The sequence below is a fragment of the Narcine bancroftii genome, chromosome 3 (assembly GCF_036971445.1).
Source record: "Narcine bancroftii isolate sNarBan1 chromosome 3, sNarBan1.hap1, whole genome shotgun sequence".
Classification (NCBI taxonomy): Eukaryota; Metazoa; Chordata; class Chondrichthyes; order Torpediniformes; family Narcinidae; genus Narcine; species Narcine bancroftii.
In genome coordinates this window covers 162732616-162748173 of record NC_091471.1, presented here as the reverse complement: position 1 = coordinate 162748173, position 15558 = coordinate 162732616, and the positions used below count along the sequence as shown (strand labels likewise).

General features: G+C 40.1%; 1 protein-coding gene across 1 annotated transcript in view; it reads left to right on the top strand.

Annotated features, from left to right (window-relative positions):
- Positions 1-15558, top strand: part of grid2 (glutamate receptor, ionotropic, delta 2) — a 411443-nt gene that overhangs the window by 323880 nt on the left and 72005 nt on the right. Inside the window, exon 13 of the mRNA XM_069923112.1 lies at positions 14719-14885. Within this exon, the coding sequence (XP_069779213.1) occupies positions 14719-14885 (167 nt within the window). The remainder of the gene's footprint in view (positions 1-14718; positions 14886-15558) is intronic.

Below are 15558 nucleotides of genomic sequence, written 5' to 3'. Positions count from 1 at the left end.
CCATTTTTCCTTCTTCACCCCTCTCATCCTTCCATTGGGACCACTCCCACGGTGATTCCCTCATGCACTCATCCCTCCCCATCCATCCCCCCAGTGGCACCTTCCCCTGTGGCTGCAGGAGGTGCAACACTTCTGCCCACACCTCCTCCCTCACCACAGTTCAGGCCCCAAATAGACCTTTCAAGTGAAGCCACACTTCACTTGTATAACCGCAGGCCTCATTTACTTTAGCCGGTCAGTTATGTATCTCTACCTCTGCTACATAAGGGACACTGTTTGACCTGCTGAGCTTCTCCAGCATTTTGTGTTTTTTACTTCATCCACGGTGTTTACAGAGTTTTGTGATTTTTTTCCTGAACTCATTTACCTGTGGAGTGGTTGGATGGGTCAAATGGCCTGCTCCTCTCATTTCTGATGCTCTTGCATTATGAGAGGCCAAAGTAATTCAGAGAGTTATAGATGATCTGGAATTTAAAGGAAGCTGGCCAGGAGAAGCCTAGAATCATCAAACCAACACTTTCAATGGCAAACGGACTGAGTGAGGAAACCACAGCCTCAAATTCCATCCACCAGTACCAAGAAAAATCCATTTGATCAATCAAATTAACAGATACAACAACAACAGAAGAAACTCTATCCATTTGCCTTTCCTCTTAACCAGCCATCCCTATCCTGATACTTCCAAACTCTTCCAATATCACATTGGTCATTTTCTTCAAGCACCCAGATAATGCACCCGTGAATGGTAATGCCTAAAAATTCAATTGTACCATGGAGGCTTCCATGAAGTAGACGAAATGACTTTTTGCAAATATCGCAGCCCTTTACTGTTCTGAGCCTGTGGCAAAGATGTTGAATCATTTATTTTAACTGCTCCAAGATACAGTGAACAGCTTTGATTTGCGTGTGGTCTAGCAAATCAATCCATACTGAAGTATAATATGTAGTGCAATGATAAAACAAAAGGGCAGTGTTACAGTAGTCAGTAAAAGTGTTCAGTGTTCTGTATTACAAAAACAAAGTGTCAGTTATAGAAAAAAATAAAGTTAAAAGAAGATTTCGAGGAACAATTAGGAATTTTGCTGGTGTGAGAGTAGAGATATAAGAGGGCAGAATGATTGTAATTTACATAAGTATTGAGCAGGAGCCGTTCCCAATATTTTGCCATACTCCAATGGTTGTATTAGAGCTCAGTATATGGATGGATGGTTTGGGGCTGAGGGCTCAGGAGAGAGGAGATCAAACTTCAAATGTGGGAGATCAGGAGGGATTGAGAGGCTGATTCTGTGTGGGGTGGGCTGAGAACGTAATTGACTTTTACCCTTAGCTGCCTGTCTCCCAAGTCAGCACTACAGAGTTAAAGCCATGTAGAGCAACATGAGTCACTTGATAAATTTAATGTGATTCGCTTGCAGAGCCAAGAAGCATATTTCCATGGAGAATGATGTCATCAAGTGCATCTCTAATGCAGAAATTGTATTCAGGTTACAAGGTTAGCTCACAACAGTAAGTGGCTGGTTAAATAAACTGATTGGTATGATCTGACCCAAAAGTAGGATTCAAATTTATTCCACATTAAATTAATTATCAGTTAAGAAAACCAGCACAGATCGATCCATTTTCTCAGTAATGGATTATTAATTAGCTGGATGTTTATTTCACATGTTATGACTTTTTGTACCAAATCATTTTCTGTGCTTTGTCTTGAATATCTTGCATTTCAACTCACGAAAAGCCCTTCATTCTGGACCCTTCTCCAATAGTGAAAGAATCTTCTCAGGTACACTAATTCTCGCAAAAGGTCCAATTAAATCCTTTTTTTTTTCAAGTATTTATTAATTGATATTTCCCTGCTGTTAAACAAGATTATTGTCATAATGCAGAGAAGAGTTGGATGATGTATTTGGAGGAGTGCCACAAGACAAGTCATCATTAAGTTTGTGGATGGAACAACAATTGTTTACCTCATCAGCCACAATGGTAAGTCAGCTTACAGAGAGGAGGTTGGGAGGCTCTTCAAATAGTATGAGATCAACAATCTGAATCTCAACATGGACAAGATAAAGAAGGTGATTGTCAATTTCAGGAGATTATAGGTTAATCATTCTCCACTGCACATCAATGGCTCCATCGTGAAGGGAGTTGAGAGCATAAAGTTCCTTGGTGTCATTTAACCAACCACCTATCTTGGATCCACAACATCTCCTCATTAATCAGGAACTTGCAGCAGCGCCTACACTTCCTAAAGAAATTGAGGAGGGTAAGCCTATTGGCTCCATCTTGACATCTCTTTACAGGACCACAAATGAAAATGCCCTCTCTGGCTACATTGTTGTGCGATATGGTGGTTGCAAATCATCGGACTGGAAGTCAATACAGAGGAACATTAAAACAGCCAAGAAGATCATTGGGGTCTCCCTTTGCTCTACTGATGATATTCACTAGGAGTGTTGATTAAATAGGCCTCTAAATTATTAAAGATCCATCCCATCTTTGATCCGCTACCATCAGGAAAGAGGTACAAATCAAAATCAGGATTGTCAGGCTGGGAAATAGTTTCTTACCGCAGGTTGCGAGATTGATGAAAGGTGTTCTGCAACCTTCAGTCTCATAAATGAAATGGAGCAAATTATTCCAGAATATTTATACTTATTATTTTATATTATACTTTTTATGTATGAATGCGATGATTATGTGCTGTGTGAGCAATTTATGTATGTGTGTGACCATGGTGTGGAGTAACACTGTTTGGTCTGGTTGTATATGTACACTCAGATGATAATTAACTTGAACTTCAAACGGAGTAAATGGAAAGATATCAAATGTCAAGAAGGATCAGAGGAACATTCCAGCATGTCTGTTTAAAGTTAGCAGAACAGGTCAATAAAATGGTTAAAAACACCAACAGGATACCTTCATTAGTCAACAGTATGTCTTTATTGGCTAAGAGCAGGGACTTCATGCTGAAACAGTGTGCAACACTGGTTAGACCAGAGCTTATCTCTTCTGTACAGTTCAGATCACCAAGTTACAAGATATAAGTGAAGGCACTGGAGAGGATGCGGAGGAGTTCGATAAGAATTTAGTCAGGATTTGGAAGGAAAATTTAGAAAGGCTGATGTTGTCTCTTTAAAAGGGAAGTTTGAGAGGAAACTTAATTAAGGTCTATAAAATTATGAGCTGTGAATAAATCAGAATGATCTCTCACCCACAGCAAAGGGTAAAAAGCAAGGAGAAGTTGAATTGAATTATTTACTGTCATGTTCACCAAGGTACAGTGAAAAGCTTTTTTTATTGCATGCTATCCAAGCAAGTAAATCCATACTAAAGTAAAACAGGTCGTGCTGTCATAAAACAAAAGTGCAGGGTGCAGTGAAAGCTGCCAGTAGAAGCCAGCACAATTTTGACACTAAAGAAACTTTGCACAGATATATAAATATATAGATAGGAAGAGCTAAGAAGGATATGGACCAAATACAGGCAGATGGGACTAACCCAGTATGCCATCTTGGATGCCATGGACAAGTTAGGCCAAAGGGTCTATCCTGCATGATTCTCCAGCGCAGTGAGGCAGAAGCACTCCCATCCAAACCTCCTTGTTCTTGGATCAAAGACCTGAGTGTTGTGGCTGCTCAAGAATACATCCAGGTACTTTTTAACTCCAGTGAGGGTTTCTGGGTAGTACAATAGCACAGTAGAGCTGCTTTCTCATGATTCCAGAGAACTTGCTTCAATCCCAATTTCTGGTTTTAACTATGTGGAAGTTTTCACATTGTTCTTACGACCCCATGGATTCTTCAGTTTTCTCACATTCCAAAGGGTAATAGGTTGGTAGATTAATTTTCCTCCTCTCTGAATCTCATATCCTGATGAACTCTTTTCAACTACCGAAGATGTGATGGCGTGAATGTCTCAGAAAGTTCTCAGAAACTATGTTTGACTTTGTGCCATGTCCTGTGCCATGAAGATCCAAAGGCATCAGGAGGAAACCCACACCTTGTCATGCTACAGGATAAAAATGATGTTTTACTTTAGTTGTACATGTATCTTTGAATCTTGTTTTATCCAATCTTGCAACTGAGTAACGTAACGCCATACAGTATGCCATACGCACAGCCTATTAATGGAGTATGTGAATAATGTAAGAAAGAATTACATTTTTGGAGCCCGTTTCATAATTTAAAAGTGCTGAACAGATGACGATGTGGTTTCCAAGTGTGGCCACTGTTACAGTGTTAGATTGAGAGCAACCAGTTTATGCCTGTAACAAGAGTTTGTTTGGGAATAAAACACTGAACCAGAAATTCAGAGCTTAAGGAGGTAATTATTCTAGATTAATAATCATAGAGTTGACCAGCACGGGAAAAAAACTCTTCAGCCTCACTTGTCCATGTTGACCAAGCTAGTCCTATTTGCATTCATTCACTCCATATCCCTCTCAATCTTTCATGTTCATGTCTAAATTATTTTTCAACATTACACTTTTCCCACTTCCTCTGGCAGCTCGTTCATATAATCTATATGTGTGTAAGAAAGGTGCCCCTCAAGTCACTTTTAAATCTTCCTCTCTTTCCTTAGATTTATGCCCTCTAGCTTTAGATTAACTTTCTCTGGGGAAAATGTTATGACTATTTACCTTAACTATACCTCTCATGATTTTGTAAACTTTCCAGGGTGAAAAGTCCCAGTCTAACCATTTGAATCATAAATGTATTTAATTACATATAAGGGCGATAGCTTTTTGCTTTATGTCATGAGTAATGAGAGTTTATTGTCATATACAGAGGTAGAGTGTCCAGATGCACCAACATTTTTGCTTGCTCCAGCCACACAGGTATGTAAAATAGACTAACCACATCAGTATAAATTAAATTACCACGATTTGCCAAGACAAAAAAAAAGAGATAATAAATATAAAAGGATAGATGGATGGATATTCAGAGTTGCAGTTGGTGCAAAGAAAAAACGTGATATTTTAAAAGTATGAACAGATCTTTTTGTGATCCTGCACTAGTTTATGTTTAGGGTTAGTGTAATGCAGGCAGATTCAAGGGCCTGATTGCTGTTGGATAAAAATGTTTCTGAACCTACAGGTGTTGGACTCTGTATCTTCTGCCCAAAGGTAGCAATGAGAAGAAGCTGTGAATAGGGTTCCTTTGTGATGCTAGCTGCCTTCTTGAGGCAGCACAACATAAAGATGTTTTCAGTGGATGGGAGACAGTGAGTTTACTCATTGAGCTATTGATGAGCCAAATTAGCTGAGGCTGTAAGTTTCCTAAATTGATGAGGATGAGAGTTTATTGTCATATACAATGTACAGATGCACTGAAATTCTGACTTGCTACTACCAAACAGGTCCATAAGATTCACAAGCTCCACAGTAGTATAAATTTAAATTCAGTTGTCTAAATATTCCTTATAAATTAACCTGCGCAAAGTGATTTAATAAATAATTATGCTTACACTTATAGAGCATCTTATCACACCAGTGCAGGGAGTAGGGGGCAGAACATTTCTAATTTCCAGCTGATGAACCTGAGAATTGGAATGAAAATCTGCATTGGCAGATGCTCAAAAAGATTCCCACTCCTTCACCCAGTTCAGCAACAGCCTTAATTTATGTAGCATGTTTAACACAACCGAGCTTCCCAAGGTACATTATTGGAGCTTTTTTTGATTAAATTACTCAGAGAGAGACAAGAAGACAGTTGCCCAAAAGTTAGGGCAGGGAGGTAGGAATTAAAGAACCATCTTCTGGGAAGGCTCGGAGCCTGAGGGGTTTTGAGAAGGAGTTCTAGAGCTTAAGGTGTTGGCAGCTGAAAGTAAAGCTGTCAAGACGGAGCAACGGAATGTGGAAGAGATCAAGGGACCAGAATTGGAAGAGTGTGTAAAGTTTCAATGTTACAGGGCTGAGGCAGATTACAGAACAGGTAAGAGCAACATCATGAGTGAACCGGTGCGGACTCGAAAGGCCAACATGGCCTGTTTCCGCTCCGTAAATGGTTATATGGTTATATGAGTAGATTTCAAGTAGAAGGCTGAAAGCTTCAATTGTGTTGTGTGTGAATTCATAGAATTATAGAATTCAAATCCTTTGGCCATCAATATCACTAACTGTTTGCCAATCCCATTTTATTCTCCCTATATTCCCCCTGGATACTCCTGCTCAACGATATCAATTCACCTACGAACCCACATATGTTTGCAACATTGGAAGGAAACTGCAGCACTAAGCGGTCACAGGGAGGACTCCACACATACAGCAGCGAAGGCTATAATAATCTAAGTGTTACTGGAGCTCACTGTGCCAATGGACTGTGCCAGCTGAATTGTTGATTATATTGCCCAGGTGACTAAGTAGATCTGCTTTTCTACACTGGGACACTCAGAAATAGAAATGGGATGACAGAGGTTTTTTTTAATAGTCTGTAAACCATTCCTTTCAAATTGATATTTCATTTGTTACATTGCAAAATCTGAAATCAGGAATTCATTATTGTGTTTAGGGCCATGTGTCATTTTGTCAGTGGATAGTAATACATTGAGAAATAAAGACAGCATGAATTTATTGATCATATTTTATAGCTGGGTGGTTTTAAGAGAGAACCTCTCTTTGCATCACAACTTTCATAAGATCAGAATATCCTTAATCAATTCACAGCCAATGAAGTGTGTGAAGCTTTAATTCAGACACAGAAGTTATAATTTGTGAATAGGAAGTTCCCACAAAAGCTTCAATGCTTTCTTCAGGTGGCTCAATGGGACTTTATATTTTTCAAATAAGAGAGCACACAGGACCTCATTTAACATCTTATCTCAGCATCTGCAATGAAGCAAATATCCCTCGACACTGCAATAGAACGTCAGATGAGGTTATATGCCTGGAATTCCACACTGTGCTTTGAATTCATGTTGATTGCACTGTCCGCAGGTAACACCTCAAAACCTCAATCAATGCTTGCTCACCACTGAGATCAGCATTAATATCGCACAGTTTTCATTCAAAGGTCTCCATTTATTTATCAATTCCCAATACAACTGAAATTGCACTGTCAACAGAAGGTGATTGCACAATAAGTAGCCTGGTCTGATAAGTCTTTTAACTTGCGGAGTACAATGTCTTTCTCCAATTATAAATGGCCTTGATGAAACCACACCTGGAACACTGTAATAAAAACAAAGAATGCTTCAAACACTCAGTAGTCAGGCAGTGTCTGTGGAAAGAGAAAAAAAAAGTTTCAGACTGAAGACCCTTCATTGGGGATTGAGGAAATGTTGTCAACATGAAATGTTTGATTTCTCAAAGATACCACTTTTATTACAGGGTTCCAGGAGTGTTTTCACTGAGATAAGATAGAGGCAGAAAAATTGTTTCCATTGGTCGGTGACACTAGAACTAGGACACATAGCCTCAAGGTTCGGGGGAGTAGATTTAGGATGAAGATGAGGATGAACTGGTTTCCCAAAGAGCAGTGACTCTATGGAATTCTCTGCCCAACAAAGCAATAGAGGCTTTGTATTTAAAACACAGTTATTTAAAAATGTATTTAAAACACAGTTATATAAATGTGGCAGAGTCAGGGAAAAGGCAGGTAGAGGGAGTTGAGTCCACAGCCAGATCAGCCATAATCTTATTGAATGGCAAAGCAGGCTCAACAAGCCAGATGGCTGACTCCTGCTCCTGATGTTGGCTTCTTTCCAGAGACAAGGCCTCACACAGCTGTTTTCAATGGATGAGAGATCAGTTCCTATAATGGACTTGGCCATTCAAAAATGTTATAGAGATTTTTTTTCCATTAACGTTCTTTAAACTTGGAATGTTAGGAAAATTATATGGCACCATAATTAATTCACTTTAGTACCAAGACACAAATTCATCTCTGACTTTGGCAGCCTTGCCATATGAATTTCAATCAACTGCTGTGATAAGAACATTTGTGAGCTGATAATGTTCTAATTCTAAATGCATTGTCTGAAGGTGTAGTCAAGCATGAAGACCTGACAGTGTATAATATGGCACTTTATGAGCTTACATGCTGTGAATGTGCTTAGTCAGAGAGTTTCAATGGTAGGGTTTTCCCTGGTTGCATTTGACCATTATTCTAAATGGCAGCCAAATTGTTGAATTGGGAATCTGATGAGCAATGAAGCAGTTATGATGCTTTGCAGAGACAATGGCAGCTCCTTACAAAAGGCATTGCTTTCTTATTAATAACATCAGAGGAAATAACACTAATATACTTTTGCTTCAATGGAATTCATCTTTTTTTTGTAAAATCAAAGTTGTGGAGAAGGATATTTGGATTTAATTAACAAAACCAATGTCATTGGGTTATCATGTTTCACCTCTCTTCATATCTTATTTGCTATAACTGGAGCTCAATAATCTCACCTGAGTCAGAACATTGTGGATTCATGAACTACTCCGGAGACTTGATTGCAAAAATCTTGGCTAATCTTTGCAGGGCTCAGCTGCTGATTCCAGATGGGATATGAACCCAAAGATTTACCTGTTCCCTCAGGTGGGCATGGTGCTATCTGAAAGAAGACCAGAGGAGTTAACTTTAAGGGACAAGGGGGAAAGGCAGGTTGCCTATCATCAGATCAGCCATGATCTCGTTAAATGACGGAGCAGGCTTGAGGGGCCACATGGGCTATTCTAATCCTATTTCTTAGGTTCTTATATTCTAGCCTTGGTGTCCTAAATGTTGACCCAAACTTTTCCCCTCAGTCCCTTAAGCTTTCCCCGCTGTTTATTGTGACCACAGTTGATCTGTCCCAAGCATCGTCACGTTGTCTGTGCCAGTTCCCCATAGCCCTCGAAAAAGACCCCTAATGATCCAGCATCAACAACCCTCCAGTCTAAAGAATTCCAGAGATCCACCATCCTCTGTATTAAATGATTGCCCCCTGATCTTGTAAATATTGTCCGTCATTTCTCTCATCGTGAAAACATTTTGCCATCTACCCTTTCGTGTCCTCTAGGAATCCTAATCCCACCCCTCATTCTTTTAAACTCCAAATTATATAAATCTAATTTATTTAGCCACTCGTGTTAGGACAACCCTTTCACCCCAGAAATTAGCTGATTGAATCTCTCTGGACCACTTCCAATGCCAATATATCACTGGTACATAGCAGAATTTGTAATGCCACATCCCTTATGCTATAGTAACAGCTAACCTTCACAAATTGGACCTCATCTGTGAAGCCTTTGTAAATACTGAAAAAATGCAAGAACTTCTTTCTAAACAAAGAGTCACACCAAACATTTTAGTCTCATTTCCATGGCTTTAAGGAATGTTTAATGACTCACTTTACTCCGCACAAAGCAGTGAATCTCCACAGTCTAATACACTGTTAATGATCTGCTAGATAATTCCTTAGTCACAAGTCTAGTTCTGTAGACTGTTTTGCAGTTTTCCAAATCTCTTGCAACCCAAGTAGAATAAAAACTATCTAAGAGTCTCCTAAATGCCCCTGGAAGCTGAATCACTAGGGGCATTTAACAGTCTCTTGGACAAGAATGTGGATGAAAGAAAAATAGATGGTTATGAGGTAGGAAGGGTTTTGCCTTTATTGGCAGGAATATGTAGGTCGCTACAACATTGAGGGCCAAATGGCTTGTACTACGCTGTAATGGTCTACTGTATGTTCTAATACAAGAACAGAAGGGTCACACAAGAAACTGCATAAAACATTGGTTAAGCCATGATTTTCCATGGTCATAACACATAAGATAGTAACAGATTTCAGAAGAATGAATAATAATCTCATTAAACCATATAAAATTCTCAAAGAACTTTGTAGAGTAGATGCAGGGACTGTGATTCCTTTGTCAGGGTGTCTGCAACTTTGGGGAGGTCGCGGTCATAGTCCCAAAATAAACAATCGTCATTCAAGACTAAGAGGAGAAGAATTGTCTTCTTCCAAAGGTAAACATGCTGAGTTCCTCCAGCATTCTGTGAGCTGCTCTTCATCCAGAGGATGGTGAATTTTTTGAATTCCCACCCAAAGGAGTTCTGGTGACACAGTCACTGTGATGTACAGAATATTAATAGAATCGGGCAACATAGGTTTAGTGCTGAAGTAAAGAATTGAATTGAATTTCTTTGTGAACACATGGACTGAGATTCCAATGAAAAGTTTTGTTTTGTGTGGTATCCAGTCAGGTCAACCCATACTTAAGTGCAGCAGATGTTGCAATAATAAAATAGAAATGCAGGATGTAAGTGTTACATCTATTCAAAAAGTGCAGGATTTTGTGTTTCAAGTACAAGTATCGAAAATGCAGTGACAGAGGTTGTTTTGCGAGCAGACCACTGGTAATCTCATACACAATACAATAAGTAAAACAGAGTACAAGAGAACAAGGTGCAGAGTTTCAAGGAAAGATCAGTTGGTAGTGAGTAAATTAAACATAATGTTTCTACGTTGATGTTTGTTCAGGAGTCTGATGATAGCAGGAAAAAAATATCTGAATCTGGTGTATAACAGAGAAAAGTACAGTTAAAACAGTGCAAGGGCATCATCTTTTGCCAGTGAGAGGCCCATTGAAGAATCAATAAACAGCAGGAAAGAAACTGTTTGAATCTTGTGGATCGTGTTAAAGCCCATGTACTGTATCTTCTGGAAGGAGGAAAAAAGTATGACTGGAGTGGGATGGATTCTTTAATGTTGCCAGCTTTGCCAAGATAGAGGAAAGTAGAGACAGAGTTGTGATTGTATTAACTCTCAGAGTAGGCAAGAGGGTCTGAATACTCCTGCTCCTAATTATTATTTTATTCAAGGGTGAAGTGGACACTTGTTGAAATATCTTCCCTCAGAAAATTCTCAGATATGCAAGGCAAACAAAAAAAGGGCCAAGTCATTAAGTATATTTCCAGAAGGAGTTAGACATATTCGGTATTATCAAAGAGATCAACAGACCTTGTGTGAAGCAGCAATAGGACACAGCAATGGTTGTATTGAATGGTAGAGCAGGCCAAAGACCGACTCCTACTCTTATTTTCTATGTCCCCCTGAAGAGAGTATAAATTAAAAGAACACAAGAAGCAGCAGAATACATGAGCTTCTCAGGCCTGAGGTCTAGGCATGGTTTAGATGATCAAACACGGAGTGGAGGGCCAGCAAGATTGACGAGATGTGAAGTGCGGCGAACTGATTGCCTTCTCAGTCATGATCAGAGATTTCAACCAGAAAATTTAACTTTTTCTTTTCAATCCTTTCTAGTCATTGTTAGATATTCACTCCAATGTAGCAGCAATCAATTCCATTGCAGGTAAGGCAGTGGATGAATGCAGGTTCTGAACACCTTTATTTATTGGAAATTGTATGATTAGAACTGCTGCAATCAACTCCACATTGGGATTACAGGTGCAATAAACCTACCATTAATTGTTTTTTAAAAGCTTTAGCCATCACATTTATTATAATCTTGCAAGACCCAGGAGCTTCTATATATTTATAATTCCTCAAGTTTCTGTCCAACCTCATAGAATCCTGAGAGGCAAGAGCCTAGTTTAGAAATTGGATCAGCCCAGTTCATTATTGTCACTTGAATTCATCGGACAAAGGTGACAACCTTCACAAGGACTAATTCTTCAAAAACAATACTCCCATGAGAAATCAATCCCCCATTATAAAAATATTTCCAATTCTTTTTCAGGATCAATATCCATTTAATTTCAAGCATCCGGAATTTGGAGTAGAAATTTCTCCGTTAATGAGCAAGTTTAGTTTTCTCATGTCAATACAGTGTTAAAAAATAACGGTAAACTATGATCCTGAGGATAATGTGAACAGAAACCATCCAGTGAGAATAGCTGATGAATGGATAGTTAACTGGTGCTCTAATATGTTCTAATGTTTTCTATATACAGCTGTTTGTAACGCTAAAGATAACCTGTTAGTCTGCATGCAGATGAGCCCTTTTCACTGTCCTCAGTATTTTGTGAAAAATAAATGGGAACGCTCCAGGTGTGGCCTAATCAAAGTTATTCTCGGCTGCAATGTGACTTCCTTACTCTTTCACTCAATGCTCTTCTCAGTGAAGCCAAGCACAACATACATCTTTTTACCACTGTATCTGTTTGCATATCCTCTTTCAAGTAATTATGGAGCCTAAATCCCTCTCCCCCCCCCCCCCCCCCCACCAGATCTCCTCTGCAGATTTATGCTTTTAAGAGTCCTGCCATTAACAGAATGCATTCCTCTTTCATCTGGCATCCCAAAGCACCACAGCTCACTCTTAACAACCCTCCTTCTTATTCATCTGAATATTTAGCCTCTGATTACCAATCTTTCTATTTGCAAGCAAATTCTCCCCTTTCTCTTTACAGTTTCCAACAAGTTTGATCACATGGTTTTGTGTTATAGGAGCTTCCTGTTCAAATAACCTCCCTTGGAATTCAGTCCATGATTGTATCTTGAAGTGAGAAACTCAGAAAAATGAGTATGACATAATCTTAAATTGGAATCAAAGACAAATTTACTATCTTTCTCTTCCATTTTAGTGTTTTCTCCAAAAGTATTACTTTGAGGAAAGGAAATAAAACCAAGTTGTATAAAGCCTTGTGTTCCCTTTCAGGATATTCCATCATGCTTCAGATCCAAAGAGATACTTTTGGAGTGTTGTCCTGTTGTGGTGCAGGAAACACAGTAGGGTTCCACAAAAACCAAAATGATAATATGTGTAGAATCAATTTCAATCATGGTAAATGTGGGAAAAACTCAGAGTATTGTATGCAATTCTGGTTTTCCCATTATAGGAAGGATGTGAAAGCTTTGGAAAGAGTCAAGAAGGGATTTACCAGGATGTTGCCTGGATTAGAAAGTATGAGTGATGGGGAGAGGTTGGACATACTTGGTGGCTGAGGAGAAATCGATAGAACTTCATAAAATTATGAAAAAATTGACAGGGTAAACAGTCAGAATTATTTTCCCAGGGTGAGAATGTCACAGACTAGAGCACACGTCAAGCTCTGGCCCGCGGGCCAAATTTGGCCCGCGATATAATTATATTTGGCCCGCAAGATCATTTCAAAAATGTATTAGAGGTGGCCCGCCCTGTAGCGAGAGCCGATGCTGTTTTTTGGTAATGTCACCCCCACCATCCTCCCCCTTCATTGCACATCCTTCCCCACCCCCTAACTATCCCCTCCCCCCTAAAACCACCCCCCTTAAAAGATGGCCAGAATATTCTCAAAAAGGAATCCAGAATGGTAAAGTTCCACAAACCTTCTGCTGGGAATCCTAACATCACCCTGGCATCAGATCCACGGGACGCGGAGGGAGCAAGAGTGTTGCAGGTTGACCGTGCAAGCTTTGAGAATGGGGAAAACAAAATTGTAACACAAGAAGTCTGTCAATGTCATCAGCCGGCAAGCCAGTTGGAAGGCTCCCCGCACAACCAGTCACTTCTCCCACCTGTCGAGCGGTGCAGTGGATTGGCGAGCGCCTGTGATTTCCTGTCGGCGCGACGGATATGGCAAGCTGCGCACGGCCCCCGCTGTTCCGCAAAGGCTGATCGGCAGCGCGCTGGGCCTGAGTGGGTGGGTAAGCAGGGGTGGGCAGAGGATGTAGGTGAGGAGTAATGGGCAGGGAAAGTTATGATGATGCGGGGGCAGTTAGAGGGAGGAATGAGTAGAAGGAGGGGTGGATAGGGAAGAGGTAAAAGGGGAGGGGCAGGGCGAGTAGGGGAGGGGTGATTAGAGGGTGAGAGATGGGTAGAGGGAGGAACAGGTTGAGGGGAGAGGCAGTAGAGGGGCGTGTAGAGGATGGGGTGGGTAGAGGCAGAGTGAGTGGAGTGAGGGGTGAGTAGAGGTTGGATAAAGGACTGGTCAGGTAGAGGGATGGTGGGTCGAGGGTGAATAGAGGCCTAGAGCCTGAGGAGTGAGCAGGAAATGCTGAGTCCTGATGCAGGCCAAAATGGACACAGCCTGTGAATGCTGACTACATCTCCACAGGGACCAAATAGGTTTCCCTCAGGTCAAGCAAAGGGTGAACTTGAGCTACCTACTCCTGACCTGTAACATTATCCTCCTAAAGTTATATCCTAAAGTTTAACATTACATATGTTGAAAGAAGAGAAAACATGCAGATGTTGTTGAAAATTTTCAGTGAATATTTCGTTCGGCCCTCGACTTAGTCCAAGTTTTTAATTTTGGCCCTCAGTGAATTTGAGTTTGACACCCCTGCAATAGAGAATAGGCATTTATGGGGGTGGGGGGGGGAGAAGATTAAAGGACATATGAAGGGTCTTTTTTAAACAGAGAGTGGTGGGTGCATGGAACAGGTAGAGTGGTGTAGCAAATACATCAGGAGAATTTAAGAGGTTTCAGGATAAGACACCTAAATATGTGGGAAATAAAGAGATATGGATCATGTGCAAGTAACAGTACATTTTGGGTATCATGTTCAGCATAGACATGAAGGACAAAGGATCTGTTTCTTTACTATACTGTTTGATGGCCTGTGTTTAATAAAAATGTTGACCCCAGAAGAGTGATTGGAATAGCAATATACTGTATGAACTCTCACATCCACCTGATGGGGAAAACAAGGACTTGGAAAAATGGACGGAGATTAATGTCCCATCTGAAAGAAGACACTTCCAGCAATCTAGACTTCACCAGAGTGATGGCCTAGATTTTTGATCAGGACAAAGACTAGATCATGCAGTATTGTTTTGACTAAAATCTAACTTCTCAATTGTAGGTAAAATCTGGAAATTATGCCTTTGTGTGGGATGTGGCGGTGTTGGAATACATTGCCCTGAACAGCCCCGACTGTTCTTTATTCACTGTTGGCAACACACTGGCAGACCGGGGATACGGCATCGCCCTCCAACATGGCAGCCCTTACAGGGATATCTTCTCCCAAAGGTAGGACTCCACACATCCACTGAACCCAGACTGTGTATTTATCCTTGACTGCAGAAACATTGAAGCTGTTACCTTAAGGTCATATCGAACAAACTAGCAAGCTTTCCCACAGGCAAGGTATTTATTTTTATTACAAAATGTACATTACCCCTGTTTTCCAGAATCTATTTTGCACAAGTAATAATCAATATATTAATGCAAGAACATGTCATTTCTTCTTGGTTAAATTTATCTTTGTACTCAATGAAATCAGTGGATCTTCATCTAAATTTATTGCCAGCATTGGCCGGTGGTAAGAATATAAGGTCCTCTGTGATGAATGAGATCTGAATCAAGCAATCTCAGCTGAGACTGATGCAATGGGAGCCTGTTGTCATTCATATATTAAAAAATAACTCTGCAGAGAAGCATGCTGTAGGTTTCCAAACTATCCCTTAGATTTCTTGTGTGGAAGAATGTATGAAGGAGCAACCTATCCTTCAGTAAAATCAAAACTTTCACTTTAAAAAGAGTGCTTCTTCTGAGCCATTTCCTGGCAATCATTGTTTAAAAATGATTCTTTTGTAAGAGGGAAAGACAACACATGTTATAGTGACTGGGGAATAAGGAAATGGCAGACCATTTAAATTCTTACTTTAGTTCTATTTTACAAGAGAGGATACAAATAACCTCC